Source organism: Elephas maximus, chromosome 8 (genome assembly GCF_024166365.1).
Source record: "Elephas maximus indicus isolate mEleMax1 chromosome 8, mEleMax1 primary haplotype, whole genome shotgun sequence".
Taxonomy (NCBI): Eukaryota; Metazoa; Chordata; class Mammalia; order Proboscidea; family Elephantidae; genus Elephas; species Elephas maximus.
The window spans coordinates 48,172,689-48,196,213 of NC_064826.1; the positions used below are offsets into that span (position 1 = coordinate 48,172,689).

At 37.2% G+C, this 23,525-nt stretch overlaps 1 protein-coding gene and 1 pseudogene across 2 annotated transcripts in view; both read right to left on the reverse strand.

Annotated features, from left to right (window-relative positions):
* The window catches only part of MAGI2 (membrane associated guanylate kinase, WW and PDZ domain containing 2), a 1,497,921-nt gene that overhangs the window by 484,806 nt on the left and 989,590 nt on the right, over positions 1-23,525 (reverse strand). For both annotated transcript variants that reach the window (XM_049894296.1, XM_049894295.1), the window contains exon 6: positions 14,512-14,591. In XM_049894296.1, the coding sequence (XP_049750253.1) occupies positions 14,512-14,591 (80 nt within the window). The remainder of the gene's footprint in view (positions 1-14,511; positions 14,592-23,525) is intronic.
* On the reverse strand, positions 3,258-3,493 carry LOC126082082 (DNA-directed RNA polymerases I, II, and III subunit RPABC4-like; annotated as a pseudogene).

Sequence of the window (23,525 nt, forward strand, 5' to 3'; positions counted from 1 at the left end):
GCTTTCCTCAACAACGTAAATGATGACTATATACATGGACCTCTCTGGATGGAATACACAGGAATAACATCAACTACATCTGTGGAAAGAGATGATGGAAAGCTCAATATCATCAGTCAGAATAAGGCCAGGGGCCAAGTGTGGAACAGACTATCCAATTGCTCATATGCAAGTTCAAGTTGAAGCCGAAGAAAATTAAAACAAGTTCATGAGAGCCAAGGTATGACCCTGATATATCCCACCTGAATTTAGAGGCCATCTCAAGAACAGATTTGACGAACTGAACACTAATGACCAAAGATCAGATGAGTTTGTGGAATGACCTAAGGACATCATATGTGAAGAAAGTAAAAGGTCATTAAAGAGAAAAAAAAGAAAGACCAAAATGGATGTCAGAAGAGATTCTGAAATTTGCTCTTGAATATAGAACAGCTAAAGCAAATGGAAGAAATGACAAAATAAATCAATTGAACAGATTTCAAAGGGCAGCTCAAGAAGACAAAGTATTATAATGAAATGTGTGAAGACCTGAAGTTAGAAAATCAAAACGGAATTCTCAAGCTCAGAAAATTGAATAAAAAATTCAAGCCCCAAGTTGCAATATTGAAGGATACTACGGGAAAAAATTGAATGACACCCAAAGCATCAAAAGATGATGACCTCCACCAGCCTGAGCCCAGAAGAACTGGATAGTGCCCAGCTACCACCACTGACCACTCTGACAGGGATCAATAGAGGGTCCCGGACACAGTGTGAGAAAATGTAGAACAAAATTCAAGTTTACAAAAAAAGACCAGACTTACTAGTCTGGCAGAGGCTGGAGGAACCCCTGAGACTATGGCTCTCAGACAACCTGCTAATTCAGAATTGAAGCCATTTCTGAAGTCTACTAATCAAGCCAAAGATTAGATAGGCCAATAAAACAAACAATAACACAAGTGAGGAACGCACTTCTTAGTTCAATCAAGTATACGAGCCAAATGCGTAACACCTGCCCAAAAGCAAAGATGAGAAGGCAGAAGGACAGGGAAACTGGATAAATGGACACGGAGAACCCAGGGTGGAAAGCGGAAGGGTGGAGAGTGCTGACACATTGCAGGGACTGCAACCAATGTCACAAAACAATTTGTGTATAAATTTTTGAAAGAAAAACTAATTTGTGCTGTAAAATTTCCCAAAAAAAGAGATGAAAAGAATTCATGGAGTCACTTTACCAGAAAGAAATGGTCGACACTCAACCATTTCAGGAGGTAGCATATGACCAAGAGCCAATGGCCTTGAAGGAAGAAGTCCAAGTTGCACTGAAGGTGTTGCCAAAAAACAAGGCTCCAGGAATTGATGGAATACCATTTGAGATGTTTCAATAAATTAATACAATGCTAGAACTCACTTGTTTATGCCAAGAAATTTGGAAGACAGCTACTTGGCCAACTGACTAGAAGAGATCCGTATTTGCATCCATTAAGAAGAAAGGTGACCTAATGGAATGTGCAAATTACGGAACAATGTCATTACTATCACACACAGGTAAAATTTTGCTGAAGATAATTAAAAAATGGTTGCAACAGTACATCAACAGGGAACTGCCTGAAATTCAAGCTGGATTCAGAAGAGGACATGGAATGAGGGATATCATTGCTGATGTCAGATGGATCTTGGCTGAAAGTAGAGAACACCAGAAAGATATTTACCTGTGTTTTACTGACTATGCAAAGGCATTTGACTTGTGGATCATAACAAATTTTGAATAACATCACGAAGAATGGGAATTCTAGAACACTTAATTGTGCTCATGAGGAACCTGTACATAGATCAAGAGGCAATCATTTGAACAGAACAAAGGGATACTGCATGGTTCAAAATCAGAAAAGGACTGTGTCAGGGTTGGTTCCTTTCACCATACTTATTTAATCTGTATGTTGAGCAAATAATCTGAGAAGCTGGACTATATGAAGAAGGACAGGGCAGCAGGATTGGAGGAAGACTCATTAACAACCTTTGACATGCAGATGATGCAACCTTGCTTGCTGAAAAGTGAAGAGGACTTGAAGCACTTAGTGATGAAGATCAAAGACTACAGCCTTCGGTGTGGACTATACTTCAACATAAAGGAAACAAAAATCCTTACAAATGGACAAGTAAGCAACATTTTGATAACTGGAAAAAAGATTGAAGTTGTCAAGGATTTCATTTTACTTGGATCCACAATCAACACCCATGGAAGCAGCAGTCCAGAAATCAACGGATGCATAGCATTGGGCAAATCTGCTGCAAAAGACCTCTTTAAACTGTTAAAAAGCAAAGATGTCACTTTGGGAACTAAGGTGCACCTGACCCAAGCCATGGTGTTTTCAATCACCTCACATGAAAGCTGGACAATGAATAAAGAAGACTGAAAAAAAAAAAATGCATTGGAATTATGGTATTGGCGAAGAAAACTGAATATACCAAGGAGTGCCAGAAGAACAAATAAATCTGGTTTGGAACACGTACAGCCAGAATGTTTCTTGAACACAAAGATGGCAAGACTTGGACATGTTATTAGAAGGAACCAGTCTCTGGAGAAGGACATCATGCTTGGTAAAGTAAGGGTCAGTGAGTTAGATACAGTGGCTATGACAATGAGCTCAAACACAGCAATGAGTGTGAGGATGCAGTGCTTTTTTCTGTTGTGCATAGGGTCACTGCAAGTCAGAACTGACTAGATGTCACCTAAAAACAAAAACAACTACAGGAGCGAAATCTAATGAAGTAATAAGGAATAGATAATAGCACTTGAGTATATTTATAACAGACAAAACTAATCAGAATCAAAAGGAAAAACTGATAGTCGTCAGCATATACGTGGGCATTAAAATCATGGGAATGGGAAAACTACCCAGGGAGAATGGAGTAGAGAGAGAAGAGAAGGTCAACAAATACTGCAACCCAGGGAAACCTGAACATTTAGGAGAGACTATAAATCCAAAGTATCTTTAAAATTCTGGTCAAATTCTATGACTTTCATCAAATCTTCCATAATACTCGTCAGAGTCATGTATTGTTTTTGTTTTGCAATTGAACAGAAAATGATTTATTTATACAAGTATGAATAGATACCCAAATACAATATGATTTAGAAATAAAATAAAATGAAATCATATGTATATAATTGGATTTATACAGTATGTTATTCAAATCTATACAACAATGTGAAATATTAATGGTGAATCCAAACACAAGCGAAGGAAGATGTTCCTTTGAATTCACACGTTTCATCAAACATCAAAAGCCACCACTCATTTAGTCCTTTTGTTGTACATTATTCTGTATCTCTGCACCTGATTTTATTGTATCCCTGCATTTTATTTCATTTTCTGTTTGACATTCTCCACAAATATACATCATTGGCTGTTGCTTTGGGGGTTGAACATCATTTTGGGTATCCATTGTTAGTCCCATGCACTTCTAAAGATGTACCCTCTTGGGCACGTTTTTTTGCTTTTTTTCTTTCTCTTGTTGTCCAATGGATGTTTCCTCATGCTATTATTATTAAACTCTCCACATTAGTATGGAGATTTTTGTATATTATATTCTCAACTATATTGCTCTTTGAGGACTGCATTTAGATGTTATATTTATTTGCATTTTCTATGTTTTTTTTTTATGGTTCATAGCTTAATTCTACAAACAGAGTGGCAACCCAATAAATGTCTTATGAATGAATAGATCACCTTGTTTGATTTTTGGGTACATAAGCCACCTTAGGAAACCCTGGTGGAGTAGTGGTTAAGAGCTACAGCTGCTAATCAAAAGGTCCACAGTTCAAATTCACCAGGTGCTCCTTGGAAACTCTACGGGGCAGTTCTACTCTGTCCTATAGGTTTGCTATGAGTTGGAATTGACTCGATGGCAACGGGTTTGGTTTGGAGTTAAGGCACCTTAAAATGAAAAAAATGACTTATGATGTCCTGTAATAACTGGGTACTGGAATCAAAAAGAAAAGACCTCTCTTACGGTAGCCTTAAAGCATTGGGGGAGTGGGTGGAATAGCATCAACGGAAAGGTTTGGGTTAAACAAACAAGAGTGTAGGCAAAGGGGAAGGACATAAGATAGAATAATTTGAAAAGATAATGGGGGAGTGATGAAAATATTTTTTAATGAAAAAAATTGAGAAACCAATCAAGTCAAGATTTAGTTTTATGGTTCAAAAATTGAAAGTAATATAATAAACATAATTTAACACTTTTAGTAAGAGGTTCCAGTCCTGGTGGTACACTGGTTAAAGCAATCAACTGCCCAAAGGTTAGCAGTTCAAAACCAGCAGCTCCACAAGAGAAAGATGTGGCAGTCTGCTTCTGTAGAGATTTATATCCTTGGAAACCCTATGGGGTTGCTATGCATCGAAATTGACAGCATTGGTTTTTGCTTCTTTTTGTTGTTATTGTTAGTAAGTGATTCAGGGACAAACGTAAGCAATAAAATTTCACATTGATTTTGTATTGCTGATTTGAAGTGGTGCTTGGAAGTAATGGTTCTCAATCTATCTTGGTTTCTTACATAGTTAGTTTTAGTATCAAAAAAACAAAATGATGTGCTATGGATTGAATTGTGTTCCCTGAAAATATATGTTGGAATCCTTATCCCTATTCCTGTGGATATAATCTAATCTAACAGAAATAAACAGACAAGATTGAGGTAGGATTAATTACTTTTGTGTGTGGCCTTTCTAGCCATGGTCTTATAATTCTCACCCAGGTGATTGTGTGATAGGGTAATTGTGGCCTACCAAGGGGATTGGTCAGTTTTGCCTTAAGATGCAGCCAATTCCAGAGCAGAGAAGAAGATCCCACCACCACCAAGGAAGAACAGCCAGGAGTGGCCTTTCCTTTGGCTCTGAGATCCTTGCGCTGGGAGGCTCCTAGGACCAGGAGACAGAGTCAGCAAGAGAGAGAGAGAGAGAGAAAGAGCTGTAACTCTGAAGATGGCGAGAAACAGTGACAGGATAGACTCAGTAGCAGGAGATGGCATGGTGGACTTCCCGGCCCATGGAAGAGAAAGCTGAGTGACTCTAAGCAGAGGCCTAGGGCCAGGGAGAGGCGTGCCGGCGAGTACGGCTAAGAAGAGGCTGTCCTGGTGGAAGAACTGTAGCCTGAATGTTCCTGAGTCTGAATTGTAACCTGTTACTTTCCTTATAATAAACACATAATTGTGAGTATGGTCTGTGAGTTTGGTGTGGCCACTAAAGTAAATTATCAAACCTAGCAGAATAGTAGAGAGTGCTGTGCGAGGGACGGTTGGTGTCAGAATTAGTAAAGATGGCAGGAAGAGAAGGTTTGTCTGGCCTCCTGGAAGTCAGCCTTGTGCTGTTGATTTTGGTTCCCCGCCCCTCTTGTGGGGTCGGAGGAGGTCAGACACTGCCCCCATGTCATTTTTACAGATTATATCATAAGGGCTCATTTTTTCACCCTAACTAGTGAAAAACAGTTTGCTTTTTTTTTTTTTTTTTTTACAGTCCTCAGATTTAGAAAGTACTGTTTTATGATGCATAGAATTTAGGAAACCTTAAAATTACATGTACCAAAAGGGAAATCAGATCATTTCACTTCAGCAACTAAAATTAAGCCTTCTGGGGTTTTTTTTTTTTTTGTATGTATTGTTTGCAACTACAAGCTACAGTTAATGTTCAATTACCTGACTTTGGGTTGATGACGTGGATCTGTTTCTCCCATTTCTGAAAGAATGTGTCTATATTATTCAGATCAGTGCTTCACCTTCCTGTTTTGCTTTCTGCATTGGTGAGCAAATCTAACCACTGAGGGACACTTATTGCCTTACCTGGGAGCATGATTGACAGAGACCCACATTTATCTCTTAGAGAGAATGTTCCTACAATATGTGGACCGTAGTGAACATTTTTAGAAATTGTGAAGGCATAGGAAACACCAAAAGCTCGTTCATTTAGAAAAAATTTTGAACAACAGAGGCTATAAGTCAATGGTTATTTTTAAAACAGCATTCAGAGAACTAAAGTCGCCATTAGTTTTAGAACATCTATCACATTTAAAATTCTTTGATCATAAAATTCTTCTGATTTGTCTATTTACAGATGTGATAGACCAGGGACAAATACCGAGAATACACGGGGGGAAAAAAAAATCCTTTTTATTTATCTTAAATACAAAATGTTTTAGTTTAAAATACATTTTTTAACCAGTTTCCTCTAACATTCTTTAGACTTTAATGTCACTATCTAAAGCATGTTGTGGTATTGCACTATATACACAGCACTGACGTCCATCATAAACGGGCCCAGATTCAAGACTGATTTTCTATTTACACTTATTGAAGAAGGCCTGGGAACCCTTTGAATTACAGCATCACCACCTGAAAAATGGGAGGTAAAATCTTTACCTACCTCCCAGAGTGTAGGTAGACACACCAGAAGGAATGTATGTAAAAAGACTCCTAAGGTATAAAGTACTGTTATCTTTTACTATCAAAAGTCGTATTTGGATATCTGGTTCCAGACAAGATGGTATAAATTCACTTTTCCCTACTCCTTTCCCTCTAAACACCCTGAATCAACAGCCATCACAAAGTCGCTCTAGAAGGTGGAAAGAATGTGGATTGGCTAGGGACCTCAGGATATGAGGAATGACAACAAAGTGAGCTCCTAGGGTTTTCTTTTTATCCCCCAAATACCCCAGAGAGGACTTCAGCCCAGAGCAGTCAACAGTTATAACCCAAGCAAGCAAGCAAGCAGACAAACAAGAAAAGCCTGCGCTTTCTGGCCAAAGGGTTGGGAAAAGGGAAGCCAAGCATGGACCTAGGGGGAAGCCTCGTCTTTCAACCCTCACCCAGAGGCAGGAGCGGACCTCATCTTTCTACAGTGATGGTGTCAGTGGAGCTCTGAAAAGCCAACACATCTCCCATTAGCGGCAGCACCCTGATCCACCCATAGTGGTAGTGTCAACAGACCTAGGTGGGCTGAACCACACCCGCCAGCACTGAGTGGGCAGAGAACAAGCCAAGGGAAATGCTCTCCATCCCATGAATATAAAGCCCAAAAAATAGACCAGAGCCTACATATGAAACCTAGAGAGAATTCCTACTAAAATAAATAAATAGGATTGAGATGTGATTAATTACTTCTGTGTGTGGCCCTTCCAGTCATGGTCTTATAACTCCCACCCAGGTGACTGGGCAGGACTAAGAGAGAGAAAGGAGGTGAGAAATGGTGGCAGGAGAGACCTGGCAGCAGGAGACGGCTTGGTGGGCTTCCTGGCCCATGGAGAGAAAAAGTTGAATGCCTCTGGGGAGAGATCTAGGGCTAAGGAGAGGCATGCCTGAAAGCACGGTTGGGAAGAGGCTGTCTTGATGGACGAACTGTATCCTGAGTGTTCCTGGGCCTGGATTGTAACTGTTACTTCCCTAATAAACACCATAATTCTGAGTATGGTCTCTGAGTTCTATGTGGCCTTTGCAATGAATTAACAAGCCCAGTACAGAGTGCTGTGAGAGGGTCGGTTAGTGTCAGAACTGGTGAAGATGATAGAGAGAGGAGTCATGTTTGACCTCCACCTCATGGGAATATCAGCCTTGGGCTGTTGATCTTAAATCTCCTTTCCCCTGTGAAGTTAGAGGAGGTCAGACACTGCCCCCACGCCATTTTCACAAGAATCAAGAGTCTCTTAACATAATACCCAAAATGTCCAGGATAAAATAAAAAATAACTCTTGATACCAAGGATCAGGAAAGCCACAAGTTGAGTGAGAAAAGACAAACCAAGTAACTCCAATATCAAGATGAATTGAATGTTAGAGTTATCTGACAAGGATTTTGAAACAGCTGCCATAAAACTATTTTAACAAATAATTGTGAATTCTTTTGAAAAAACAAACTAAAAAAAGAAAAAACCTCAGGAAAAAAACATAAATTATAAAAAAAGAACCAAAGAGAAATTAAGGAATGGAAAAATACTGTAATAGAAATTAAAAGCTTGATGGATGAATTCAACAGGAGAGAGAAGATGTTAGGGGTAGAAGAAATGAGCTTGAGGACAGATGGACAGAATTTACTCAATATGAACAAGAGGAAGGAAATACTGATAACAAAAATGAGCAGAGCCTCAGGGACCTGTGAAACAATAACAAATAATCTAAACATTTGTATCATCGGTGTCTCAGAGGTAAAGGAGAATGAGAACAGGGCAGAAATTTTAGGGCATTAATTTTAGAATGGAGCCCTGGTGGCACAGGGGTTAAGAGCTTGGCTGCTAACCAAAAGGTTGGCAGTTGGAATCCATCAACTGCTCCTCGGAACCCCTACTGGGCAGTTCTACTCTGTCCTATAAGGTCGCTATCAGTTGGAATCGACTAGATGCAATGCATCACGTGTTAATTTTAGAATTGCTCATTTTAGACTTTCCTGAGGTTCTTCATTAATTTTTTTATTGATATCACAATTTATATTTTAATTCCTCCAGGCTGATTTCCATGTGATTGTACAGGTATGCGTTCATGTGTGCATGTATATGTGTGTATATTCATACTATGTACGAATGTATGTATGTGTATATATGTGTGTGTATGTGTATAGGTAGATATGGATTTGTAAAGGTAAAAATTTTCAAATCTGTTTATATAAGTGCATAAAGTTAATTCCTTGGTCAACTATAATAAAAGTCAAGTGAAAGAGAGATAGAAGGAGGTACCAATTGATCTGAATTATTCTTGGACTAGAGAAAAAACTAGCAAATGTTTTCTTACTGATCACAAGGTTTGCTTACTGCTTTAGTCATTTAAGAAGGAGCCCTGGTGGTGCAGTAGTTAAGTGTGTGGTTGCTAACTGAAAGACTGCTTGCAGTCTGCTTCCATAAAGATTACCGCCTTGGGGAAACCCTATGGGCAGTTCCACTTTGTCCTATAAGTTGAGTTGAAATCGACTCAATGGCAATAGGTTTTTGGTTTGGTATTAAGATATTTGACATTTCCTCATTTTTTACAAAAATGCCCAAAATATCAGTATAGAGACAAACCTTTTAGATTTTTAGAAGTTTTAGTACTTGAGTAGTTGATATTTTCAGATTCTGTTTTTATGAGTTCTTTCTAGTGGAAAAATTTCAAGGTGCTTTACAAATATAATCTTAGCAGGTCTATCAGATTAGAAAAACAAGTACTTAAAGGTGAAGTTCATTTGGTCATATATAACCTTGTTGAAAAATTAATATCACTAATTATCAATACAAATTCAATGAGAGAACAGGCCAAAGCCCCTTCTGAAGGGAAAATATACTATGCAGTCTAGAAACAGAAGCTGCATTATAAAAATAAACTGTGTCTCCTAATCTATGTGTCAGTTCTACCAAAAAAAAGTCAAGAAACAACCTGAAACTATTTAGTGTCTTCTATATAGAAAGACAACTCTCTTCTCTTAAAAAATTCCATTTAACAAATATTATAATATGACCTATGCCTTCGCCCTTCAGGTGCATTTTTAGACACATTTTTTTAAAAGATAGATTAAGTACTAGTTCAAAGCGTTGGTTAATGCCACTTGAAACAGTTCGCATACAGGCAGGGTTAGGTTTTTTTTTCTGTTTTAACATGTGAAAACTCAATTTATACTCAGATGCTAACTGAAAAGCTGGAGTTTGAACCCATCAGCTGCTCCATGGGAGAAAGACATGACAGTCTGGCCCTGTAAAAATTTACAGCCTTCTAAACCCTATGGGGAAACCCCGGTGGCACAGTGCTTAAAAGCTATGTCTGCCAAAGAAAAGGTCAGCAGTTTGAATCCACCAAGAAAACTCTATGGGGCAGTTCTACTCCGTCCTATAGGGGGGCTATGACTTAGAATTGACTCGATGGCAATGGGTTTATTTTTTGTTTTTAAAACCCTGTGGGACAGTTCTAATCTGCCCTACAGGACCCCTATGACTTGGAATTGACTCGACAGCAATGGGTTTGTTTTTTAGGTATAAAAACCAAAACCCACTGCTGTCAAGTCGATTCCGACTCATAGCGACCCTATAAGACAGAGTAGAACTAACTGCCACATAGAGTTTCCATGGAGCGCCTGGTGGATTGAACTGCCAACCTCTTGGTTAGCAGCTGTAGCATTTTTAGGTATAGACTACAAAAAATGAGTTCCCCAGTTGTTATAGCTTTAATTATAACTTCATGAGGATTTACAGCCAATTTAACAGAATGGAAGGGGAAAAACCCCAATCTATTAATATCAAGCTAGCATTAGCTAGATGGATAATTTTAGCCCACATGGATTTGTTCATTTCCATCTCTCCAGGACAGCCTGGGGTAATTTAAAGCTGTTAAGATAGGCCAGCTACTCTGAATTTTTCCCCTTGTCTTTCACGAGGTTAATTTGTTGGCTCAGAGTACCATCTGAAAGAAGGAAATGAGTGGCTCTTCAGAGCCTAGGGTGCAACAAGCACTGTGCTTCATGTACATGAGAACTAAATCTGTATGAGTAATGTATCATTCCCATTTTACAGGGAAGACCATCTGGGCTTCTAGAGATTAAGCACTTTGGCCAAGATCCCATAGATTTAGGTTAGGAACAGAGTTCCCCTGAACCCAAAGCCTACATAATTTCCTCTCCTGAATATAATAGTGTGGTCCTACTGAGTTGAATCACACTTGAGCTTTACGAGAAGAATGGTCCTACCAAACTTGTAATCACTGTTGATATTAACTCTAATTCAGTGATTCTTGTGGAAGGTGTCGCTCCAGGAATGCGTGTGATTAGAAATGTCTGAGGAGGAATTCGATGGTACTGATTGTGAGGGCTAGGGACAAATATGATGGTGCTTTTCACACAGTTTGACCAGTTTTGCAACCAAATATTTAATAGTCAACTGCTATTTCTGTAGCATTTTATAAAAGGCTATTGGCTTGCTAAACAGCACTCCCCCAAATACTAATATTAGAATCCAATTGTGGGTGGAGACTTTTTTCCTGCCATGCAGACTGGTGCTAAAACTCCAAAAATGCACACAGCTATAACAAATACGAATACACAGAGCAAAACGACTTCAGTATTTTCAACCATATTGTGGGACACAGGATGCATGTTTTTATATGTTTAGTAGCAGAATTATCTTTCAAATAAAAAGATAAAATGGTTGCTTTAGTGCCAGTAGGATACGAGCTTGTTTAACATGCATTTGTAGTGAGTCATTCGTGTTCTCTTTTTCCCCTTTGTGATCAGTAAGAAAACATTGGCTAGTTTTTTTCTCTGGTCCAAGAATAAATTAAATCAGTTGGTACCTCCTTTCCATCTCTCTTTCACTTGACTTCCTCTTATTACAGCTGACCAAGGAATTAATTTTATGCACTTATAGAAATATATCTGAAAATTCTTACATTTACAAATCCATATCTACATACACACATACACACACATGTATATACAGACACATTCATACATAGAATGAATACACACACGTACATGCACACATGAAAGCACACCTGTACAATCACATGGAAATCAATCTTGAGGAAATAAAATATAAATTGATATATTAATAATTGATGAAAGCTTTAGCAAAGTCTACAATGTGCAGTTCTAAATTAATGTGCTAAAATTCCTGTTTCCAGGTAGAATAGGGTAAGTAGTTTACAGCAAACCCATGGTTCCCTGAGAACACAAAAAATCTAGATAAAATGCAAAAAAATCAACAGTTTAAACGGATCAGAGAATTTCTGAAACAACAAAGTGTAGAAGGTCTAAGATTCTAGAGAGGAGAGAACCTGGAGAAGTGAGGGAACAATTTTGTTGATTCTGGGCTCTGAGAAGATGCGAAGAATCCAGACCAGCCTGGGAAGAGAAACCAGCAGAGAGTTGAGCAGTCTTGAGGGATCAAAGTGACAAAAGACAGACATGAAAGATCTCAAACACATGACCATATTATTCCCAGAAGACATCTGTCTAATCCTGAAACTACAGGGTCTAGAGGCAAAAAGCTAAGCTTAAAAAAAAAAAAAAACCCGACTAGCACCACAGATTTTCATCAGTCTTGCAGTACTAAGACAGATATTGGTGTTCCGTGCCAGTCAAGGAGAGGGCTCCAGATGAACACACTAGGCCAGGGTTCACCCTGTGGATCAAATCCAGCCTGTCCCTATTTTTGTATAGCCTGTGAGCTAAGAGGAGCACAGTTTTTACACTTTTAGATGGCTAAGAGAAAATCAAAAGAAGGATATTTTGTTATGTGTAAAATGCATGAAATTAAAATTTCAGTGTCTGTAAATAAAGCTTTATGAGAACACATCCACATCCATTTATTTATATACTATCTGTGGCTGCTTTTACATAACAATGAGTAGTTGTGCTAGACAGAGACTTGATGAACCACAATGTCTACAATATTTACTATCTGGACCCTTACAGAAAACATTTACTGACCAGCGCTACACTGCTAGTTGAAAGCCCTGGTGGGAAAAGGACCATGTAACAGAGGAGGACCAGAGATAGACTGGGTCTTGCTAAAACTCAACCTAACCTCACCTTTGCTCAGTTCATGCTTAGTTTAAGGTAATGAGCCTCCGCTCTATCTGCCAAAAAGAGGAAGGGTAAATCTTTGATGGAGAAAGATAACGTCATCTGGAGCCTCTACAAAATTTTATATGCATTTTACACACATTACATCATTAAAAAAAAAAAAAAAAAACCACTATACTAACTTCGGTCTAAGTTGAGGTGTGATACATACAAAGAAGTCCGGCTTATCTGGTAGACTCAAAAACAATCCATTAATATCTGTCATTTTAAACACGAATTTTAATCTATGTTATTTAAAGAAAATAAAAGTAACATATGTGGCCAAAATAATAGCATTGTAACTAACTGGATGTTAACTTCCATTGCAAAACATTCCAGTAATATATGGAATGAATTCTATGAATTATTAATTTTGTAGAAAATGAGAACAGCTAGTAACTGATCAAGTTATATATCATTATGAGCTATAAGGCTGTATTCTAGAACTCGTTTTTCAGTGACACGTGGTTCACAGACACTGACATCATATTTCAGACATCTACTAGCCTGCGAAGACTGACAAGTACAGATGTAGGAAAAACTGATAACACTGAAATATTATAATTATCCAATATGTTATGCCTACATCTCCCCCAGGTTTTTAAGATTTGACTTTAATAGCTTTTTATAATAAAATGAACAATTCAAAGTAGCATGACAGCTGAGAAGTTCAATATGTCACAGAACTGAAAAATTGTTAAATTCATTTTAATTAGGATGTACTAAGGTTTTACATCTGTGCCATAAGTAAATTATAACTTCCAGATGTAAGTGATCAGGTCATTTTAATTTATAACCTATCACAATTTGCAACATGTCTTATCAGTGTCAATGAAGTCACCTACTCACGTCTAAAAGTCCAGGTCATATAATAATATTATGTGATTCAACCACATACAATTGGACAATTATCCAGAATGGATACAGGTATAGCTATGAATATAAAATTAGACACAGCTATTGATAAATAAAACTGGATTTCTATGCATTTAAATATGAATTAATTTTAATTTAATTCTCCAGTTTTAATTTAACTCAGTAGTACTAGTAGTATAACCAGTCTCTGAACAGTTAGTTAACTTACATACTAGGAAAACACACACAAAATAATCTAGGTATTATCACCTGAAAAAGCCAGAATTACTATTAAAACGAAATGACTTTTAGAATTAGAGATTTTTTTAAAGTGGAGTTTTATCATGCTAGCTGAATTCTAAGTGTTCCTTTAACGTTAAAATAAATATTTTTAATAGTTGCAAGGATCCTCAGGAACAGATCTTCATCTATTAATTTGCCAATTTAAAAACAAGGTTTATGGTCATAGAGTCTTCAAAATTGTCTTAAAAAGTTCTTCACATACGTAAAAAGAGTTCATTTTCAGCAAGTCAATATTATTACACTGGGAACTGGAAAACCTTAAGGATGATCAAGAACAGTCAAACAAACAGTTATTTGATTAAAGGAAAGTAGGTATAGTTTAATTTATTTATATACCTTTGTTATACATAATATAGTAATATATATGTTCTATCTTTACATCACCGATTTCTTAATAACTGACAGAATGCTATGTCTTTAAACACAAAATTAAATATTACTCATAGTCCCACAATGCTGGTTCGCTATACATCACATCTGATTCCAATTAAAAGATTAGAGTCCTCAGAAAGACATATTGCAAACAAAAAGTCCTTAGTAGGTGGTAGAAAGTCAGGCCAGGAGTCAAACAGAACCAACAGAGATGACAGGAATGTGATATTCAGCACAGTCTCCTCAGAGAGAAAAAGCAAAACCACATGGCACTGCTAAAATGCCGAGTTAATTATCTCTCCTTTCTGAGCAGGAGATATTTTATCTTTAAAATTGTTTCAACCAGATTATTGCTTCTTTAGGTGAGACCCTCTTCTAAGAAATACAAACATTTGCAAAGTGCATTGCTGAAATACCATAAAAACTTAATAACCTACCATTTTCTTTGCACTCTTCTGGAGGTTTAGCCTTTTTCGCAAGTCGTGGATCCAGCCATGATGTTGTCTTTGTGTTATGGCTGAAAAGAAAAGAGATCACTCTGAACAGACACATACTAAAAGGAATCAAGTTTATTCCCTAAGAAAAAAAAAGAGGGGGGGTTAGTCCAACAAAATTGCAATCGATACACTTAATTTGCTTACTGGTTCTAAGTAGCCCTGAAGGAGGTGTAAGAGTAATTCTGCAAGGCAGCTGTAAATTTGGCAACCTCAGCTCCCTGTCCTCAAAGCAGCTATTTTTATTAAAATCAACTAGAATGTTGCCAAGTTAACCTCATTGAAAATGCAGAACTCATCCAGAGCAAAAGGAATTTATTACAAATACAGGATTCTCCAGTTGGAAGAGAACAGTCTGGAGGCTCTGATACTGTTTCCTGAGTTTTGCAAAAGAATTATTTTGATCTTAAACCTACCCTTTTCATAAACAGTTGTTTTGTTACTCTAACTACAGAGCTGGCAGAGGGAGTATAAAAGTGATGCAAATTACAGCATGTTCTTAGAATTCCTACATTTTCTAAAAAAGTGATTAATAGCAATTTCATTAACTCACATTCAGCTATCTTCCATCTAAACACTTTCAATCCAGCTAGGAAGGTAGAGAATAGAAATGGCTGCATTCTAATATTTATGGAAAGGCACTTCAGGGAATTAATGATAAAATGACATTACTGTTTGGGGAAGAAAAATGTTTTCTGAGAAGTCTTTTGCCAGAAATTTAAAAAGCAAAGGAGAGATGCTCTCAGAACAGTGTTTCTTAAAGAGGATCCTGGAATTACTTGCACTGAAATCAACTGGTGAATTTATTAACAGTACAATTAGCAATGCATATTCCAGGTCTGCGCAGAAATAAGAAATCAGAATCTTTGAGGTGGGGCAACAGAACCTCCATCACTGGCAAATCCTCCGGGGGATTCTTATATGCACTATAATTTGAGAACCACTCACTGACCGATAATTTCTAGTAGGAGCTAAAATCTTTACTATGACAGCTGTCTCAAGTAAGCTCACCTCTCAATGGACACATCAGCAAGGATGTGACATTTGTGAGGGGTTTTTGGAAAAGATGAGTCCCTGGGTGATACAATGGTTAATGCGCTCAGCTGTTAACCAAAAGGTTGGAGATTTGAGTTCACCCAGAGGCACCTTGGAAGAAAGGTCTGGTGATCTACTTCCAAAAAATCAGCCATGAAAACCCAGCGGAGCACAGTTCTGTTCTGACACACATGGGGTCATCATGAGTTGGAATCGTCTTGAAGGCAACTGTTTTTTTTTTTTTTTTTTGGTGGAGGGGGAGTGGAGAACAAGCAAAGTCACAGATGTGGGAAAGTATAAGGTTTACACAGGGAAAAGTGAGAAGACCGGTGAATGGAACATGAAAGAATGGAAAACAGGTTGGAAATATAAATTACGGAAATATAAATTGTTCTTCTGAGGTAATATTTTCCGGAATGAAAACACAGTTTAGCTATAAGTTACAGACAGAGCTTCAGAATTGACTTTTTAATGAGCTCAAGCATAACAACGATTGTGAAGATGGTGCAGGACCGGGCAGTGTTTTGTTCTGTTGTACATAGGGCCACTAAGACTCAATGGGAGCCAACAAAAACAATAGGGATTCTTGAACACAATTGTAAAGAGGTCAAATGGTAATGATATCAATTTCACACATATTCTTTCTTCTATGAAATTTAACTTTATTTTATGGTATCAGAGTCACAAGAGTTGCCTAGATAATCTGATGAACCGATCTGCACTTAAAGCAAAGGTCAGAAAATTCTTCCACCAGCATATTTAACAGCAAACTTCTGGAGATTAAGTGCCCCACCTAAAGAAGGGAATTTCAAGCCAGGAGGGAGGGAGGATGGATCCTAGACAGTCAGTGGGAAAGTTATGCCAAGGTGTTACAACACTCTTCAAAAACATTTTCTAGACAATCATCCATCTGCCTATACGTAGAGCCATCTCTAACTTGAGACCTGAAACATCAAGACTTTTAGGACAATCAATCTCTGCTCCTGAAGAAAAAAAAACAGTTGAGATACAGTTGACTCCCACTCATGGTGACCCCATGTGTGTCAGAGGAGAACTGTGCTCCAAAGGGTTTTCGATGGCTGATTTTTCAGAAGTAGCTCACAAGGCCTTTCTTCCCAGGAGCCTCTGGGTAGACTCAAACTGCCAACCTTTCAATTAGTAGCTGAGCACATTAACTGTTTTCATGACCCAGGGACTCCACTCCTGAAGAAGGCTCCCTTTTATTTCTGACTTTCACATGGGGTAAAGAGAAAATACTCTCCATTTCTTCTTTCACCTTTAAAAACTGCTCAGTGATAGATGGCCTCTGAACAGGGCTCTAATAAATTCCAAGTCAATGATCAGATTAAGGCTGTGAATTTGGTCAATAATAAATCATCAGGAGAGTATGCCAGCTTTTATTTTCCCCCAGTTTGACCTCTGTAATGTCTGATGGTGCTTCATTATCAAGTTTCAGAGGAATATAAAGCATAGCAGATGCTTTCATCTCATCCTGGCCCTCATTTGTAGTCATGTCCATATCTAGTCTTTTCCTGTGAAGAGAAGACTTGAAGCCCTTAGTTGGAGGTCATGATTATCCAAAAGTGAGGATTCCTGGGGAATGGGGTTCAGCGTTTTATGCTCTCATTTTGAAAAAAAAAAGAAAGAAATCATTTAAAAAATGCTTTTTCTAGACACGCCTCAGTTCAAAGAATATGTATGTATGTTTCCACGTGGTAGGCAGAAAGGTTGACAGGTGGGCAAGGAAGATAAATTTTCCTTCTATTGACCCATATGTGCTTCTTCCTAGATTCTTCCCCCACTCTGGACAAGAGTCATTACATAGTTACAAAAGCAAATACATCCATGGATAAATATTAATGGGCCATTACTAAGCCACTACAGGGAGTCAAACTACCATTTCTGTACCTCACCACCGCGGGTCTCAAATGCTGGCTAATTTAGTAGAGAACTGTGAATTTTCTAGCTTCCTTGAGTTTATATAAAGCATTTCATTACAGGATGATTTTTTTTTAGGTTGAACTAACATTAACGGTATGTCACTTTAATACATTTTGACAGAGTCTCTTATAGTTAACAGCAATTTTAGCTGATCCTCTGAAATGATTCTGAGAGAAATGTGGGTAGTAGTTACCTACAGTAATTGTCTTAAACATCACATGAAGATACAGCACAGTATTTCTCTGACTGTGGTTCTCACCAGCCTTGTAATTTGCATACTCCTTCAAAATGCCTTACAAAGGGGATATTTTTAATGTCTTTTAGTAGACAACAGATGAAATGGCTTTTCTACTTCCTTTAAATTATATATTTTTAAACCTTAACAGTTCCATTTGAAAATAAGATTAAAAGTTGGGCAGGGAACTGTATACAAAATGGAACCACTGAGGGATTTTTCACAATCTGCACACCACCTTTTCTCAAGTTCTAGGAAGGTGATATTCCTTCACTTTTGCAGCTAGGGTGGATTCAGATGCATGACATCAGTTTTCTGTATCTATCCAAGTTATGTGGGTCACAAATGACAGAAAAATAAAATGCTACGGTTATATAATCTTATAGTGCAAGAAGAGTGAAGCCCTTGGTTGGCAGTCATGACTCTCCAAAAGTGAGGATTCCTGGGGCACTAGGTTCAGTGTTCTATGCTCTCATTTTCAAGAAAAAGAAATAATTTAAAAAATACGGCTCTTGCAAAGAACTACTTTCTTATTTTAGCTAGGGAATGGAAAGAATATTTCCTAGGAACTTCAGAACATAATAAAATACCATTTTATGTGTTTCTATGGGTAAATGTAATGATCATGAAAAGTGAGAGATCAAGTAAAGTCAGTAGCTATTTGAGCTCAGTTAGTATCATATAGGAAACTCTGGTGGCATGGTGGTTAAGAGCTACCTCACTGCTAACCAAAAGGTCAGCAGTTCAAATCCACCTGGGGTTCCTTGGGAACTCTATGGGGCAGTTCTACTCTGTCCTATAGGGTCACTATGAATCGGAATCAACACAATGGCAATGGGTTTGGTTTTTTGGTTTTTGGTTAGTATCATATAAAAATATGTGTGAGAACCTTAAAAAAAGGTTTATTGTATGAGTATATCCAAAATTTTTCTCTAATGTTAAACTACAGACCGAGTCTATCTGGAGTAATGGAATGAATCGGAGATGAAATTTCATTCAACTCTGCAATTCTAGTTTAAATTCACATCAGAACACCCTTGAAGACATGTGATAGGCTGATATGTAATGAATCAGAAATTTCTGTACCTTTTGTAAGCTTAATCTTTGCCAACTGATAAAAGCAGCAGGTTAAATATTAACATCATAGGAAATGCCTCACACAGAACTTTTTCAAATAAGAAAAGCTACTGACATTGTGGCATACCATTACAAAGTTATTTTCACTATCTCATAGCACTTCTTGAACGTCTCCTATGTCAAGGATTTGACTAGGAACTTCCACACACATCACTTCATTTAATGCTAATGAACCTTATGGGTATCATTAATTCCACTTTACAGATGGAGAACCAAAGGTGGAGAGAGGCTGGGTTACTTTTTCGAGGTTACACACCTAGAGCTAGCATTAAACCCAGATGTATCTGATTCCCAAGTCCGAGCCTTTTTTTGAACTGAATCCAGAAGCATACTGAACGTATTTGGCTTTTTATACTGAGGTGCTTTATTTCACTCTCTCAGACGGCAGTCAAGGATCTGTGTTCCAGCTCCTTTGCCTGTGGTTTAGAACCTAAGAACTTTACTTACTACTTGAGAATAGTAAAACCAGTTGCTGTAGAATTGGTTCTGACTCAGGGAGACCTATGTGTGTCCACGTAGAACTACACTCCATACGGTTTTCCGTGGCTAGTTTTTTGGAAGTAGATCTCAAGGCCTTTCTTTCAGGGAGCCTCTGGGTGGACTTAAACTGCCAACATTTTGATGAGTAGAAGAGCGAGTATTTGTATCACCTAGGGACTCCACTACTTAAATTCCTTTGTAAGTGTTGAATGCCTTCAATTTAGTAGGTGTTATATTAAAACAGGAGCTCTGGTGGCGCAGTGGTTAAGAACTCGGCTGCTAACCAAAAAGTTAGCAGTTCGAATCCACAAGTACGTAGAGATGAAAGCAAGGGTATCGTGACTGAGGAGGCACAGATATTATCACTGGAAAATTTTGTCTTTATAAACTTGAACTCTCTGTTCAAACCATTTTCAAATCAAATTTTCTTGATTCAAATCTGTATGTTTTTCTAGAACAAAGCCTTTTTTAAAAGCCTGATTTCTATAATCTACATATGAATATTAGGTCTAAAAGAACTACCCACCCCCTAGGATAGGTTAATAACAATTCTGTCAGTGGGTGACAAATTTATTAGAGGAAAAGTTAAAATTTTCTCACAGATTGTGCCACACTCTATCCATTCCACTTTTTCCATTTGTTCTATGATTTTTCATTACTCTATTACTTTATTATTTTTTGAGTCAGGGTACAAACTCCTTTTAAATTTATGTGGATCTTTACAGGCCAAATTCAAATTTTAAGACATGTCCTCCTTCCCTGACACTTTTCTTTCTACTTCCTTTTCTCTATTCTTTCCTTCCTTTGTATTGCTGCTGGAATCAAAACATTATTTCCACTAGTGCACAAATATTGGATTTTTCTTTCTTCAATTGCAAATGCATTAATGGAATAAGGTACTTTTGCTTTTAAGTACACTCTTTACTATTTTCCCTAAAAAATAGCAACGCACTTAAAGCAATGATAAATAAATTGAATTTTAAAAGTCCTCCTAAATAGCCAATTCTAAAACTCTATCTGTAACTCATAGCTAAAATGTAGGCTGGGGTATTTTCATTCTGGAACATGCTACTTCAGAAGAATAATAGGAGATTGAAATCAATGGCATTTGACTATATGAAACAATCTTTTGAACGATGTGAACAAGGCACAAGTAAATATTTTAGAGCTCACTGAATAATTTAAAAGGTCTGCAATATTAAGGTGTCAATTATAGTAGTCATATAAGTTCAAGGACAATAATAACACAGACAGTGTTGACTGCATTTTTTTTTTTTTAAATAAACATTAGTTCTTAAAGGCATATGAATTGATTAGGTTGTATTATAGTCAAAACCCTCAGAATGATGATATTATTTTTCCAAACGTTTCTATTCCCTTTACACCATCATTCTGCAGGGAAGGCCTATTGAAGGCAATGGTTGGATATATCTAGCTGAGGATTAACAACAGAGACCTTTCATTCAAGTCTCTATTCAATTTTTTACTAAATATTTTTTCTATTTATGTATAGGTAATCCACATAAAAGGCTATTGTCAACAATCTCTATGGTGGTGATTTTTCCTAAATAATATTTCTAAAATCTTTGTTAAGCCTAGGAATATAGAATGTTTTCATTATATTATCTTCCATATGTTTAGACAACATATTTAAAGGGGTCTTGTTATAAATGGGACCCTGGTGGAGCAGTGGTTAAGCATTTGGCTGCTAAACAAAAGGTTGGCAGTTCAAAACTACCAGCTGCTCCTTGGAAACCCTCAACAGCAATGTTTTTGTTTTTTTTTAAATGAATATTGTTTTGGTTATTGTGGGTGTGTGTTACATACTGGTTTGTCTACAACACTTATTTTCCATGTGGAGATTGCTCAGAAATCTTGTGGCAGTACAAGGAAAAAAATCATACATGAAAAAAACATATTCCATATATCCACTGTTTTTATAATACAAATTACAGAAAGCAAGCCTAGGTCAAATTTCTTGACTGGTAGAGACATGCTGAACATAGAATGACAAAGCATTATGTTGGTATTGTTATATGTCAAAACACTGATTTTACTTTTCTTTTGAATAAATTTCCCAAGTATTTTGGCTTTTATTTAATAAATAAAAAAGTTTTAAATTGGTTGGAAATGATAATTGATGATTTACTTGACATTGAAGGGGATAGAGAAGTAGCAACACACAGACAAAAAAACATAGACTAATTTTGTGTTTTGTTTAGAATTCAAAAGTGAATCCAGCACTCACAAAGATTTTGGAAACCATGGACAGCAGCCATGACATTTTTCATGGTTGTAAGTTTCAGTTCCAAAAATCAGCTTTTTCAGATCTATTCTTTAAAATGGCATAAGTGCTCCCTGCCAGTCAGGAAAATGGTAGTAAACAAATAGGTTCTTGTTGTCGTTTTGTTTTTTACCAAAGCAATAGCAGTTTCTTTTATGTTGCTAACTAAACTGACTACCAAACAAAGGAGTAATTTAATAGGATTCCCAGAGCATGTCAACCCAGATTAACCCTGTGGCACCTCTTCTTTATGGAACATTTAACCTCTGGAGGAGTGAATTTCCGGCCAAGTAACTTATAAAACAAATACTATTTGTAATGTAAAAGTCTACTTATTTTTCAGTCAGTGTTTGTTTATATATTGGAGGTAGTATGGGATAATGCTAATGGCTTTGTAGGGTGACAGAGTTATGTGACTTTGGGAATATTAATTTGCCCAAGGGAGCCTCAGAATATAATCTACAGAATGGGAGTAAAGCAAAGGTTTTATAGGTGGTTATGCTGTCATATGTGTAAAAGAGGCACTACAGCAAATTGATCGAGAACAAGGACCCTGGAGCCATGCTGTGTTCCATAAAAATATGAACCGTGTTGGTTTTGTTGAGTACTGTACTCCCAGAGTTTAAAATGGTTCCTGGCAAATATTTGTTGGCTAAATGGAGTCACAGAATCCTAGCTCTGTCACTTCTTGGTTATATTAAAACAAAACAAACCCATTGCTGTTGAGTCAATTCACTCATAGTGACCCTACAAGACACAGTAGAACTATCCCATAGGGTTTCCAAGACTATTTTTTTAATCTTGATGGGAGCAGATTGCCACATCTTTCTCCCTCAGAGCGGCTGGTGGATTCTAACTGCAGACCTTTTGGTTGGCAGCTGAGTGTTTAGCCACCACACCACCAGGGCTCTGTTGGTTGTACTACCAAAGGTCACATTACCAAAGGCTCTCTGTGCCTCCGTCTCCTAAGTTAAGGGCTAAATGAGCAAATGTGAATTCTTAACTAGCTATTACTGTTAGCATAAGGCACCCTGGTGGCACAATGGCTAAGTGCTCTCCTGCTAACCAAAAGTTAGGTGGTTTGAACGTACCCAGCAGCTCAGGAGGAGCAAAGACCTGACAATCTATTCCCGTGAAGATTACCGCCTACGAAACCCTATGGGTTAGTTCTACTCTGTCATATAGGGTCATTATGAGTCAGAATCTACCAGGTGGCACCTAACAACAACAACAACATTGTTAGGGTAATTAGAACACAGCTAAAAGTAGTAGTCACTCAAGATGTGGTAACTACTACTACTAATTTGAATATACTGTCTATTATAAAAGATAATATTACTGAGGATGATGTTATGAGTCGAGGAAACCACTGACTTTAAACAGTAGTATGCATTTGAAGGTCTTTTGAAAATTGCTAAACATAAGACATTATTAATACTTTAAAGTATGCTTGGAAGAGCGCTTTGGCTTACAATTTAAAATTATATTGTTTAAAAATACTTTCTCAGATATTCACTTTTTCTCACTAAATATCATTGCAAGTAATAAAAGGAATCTACTCTCATTCATCAAAGGAAACTGCTCTAAAAGTGTGGGAAAACATAGTTCGTCCACGTGCTCACCAGTATTGAGAACAATCAAAAAAAAAAAAAAAACCCTAATTTTTTTAAATACAAAGCTTCCAAAGGACTGAGCTATATAAACTATTTCACAATACCAATTAAATCAGTAAATATTTTATAATGTTATTACATATGAGACAAATAAATGGAATTGTTATCTTCAAAACTCTTCCATATGTATCTTAAATATGTATTTAAAATTAACATTTAAGCATAGGTAGAG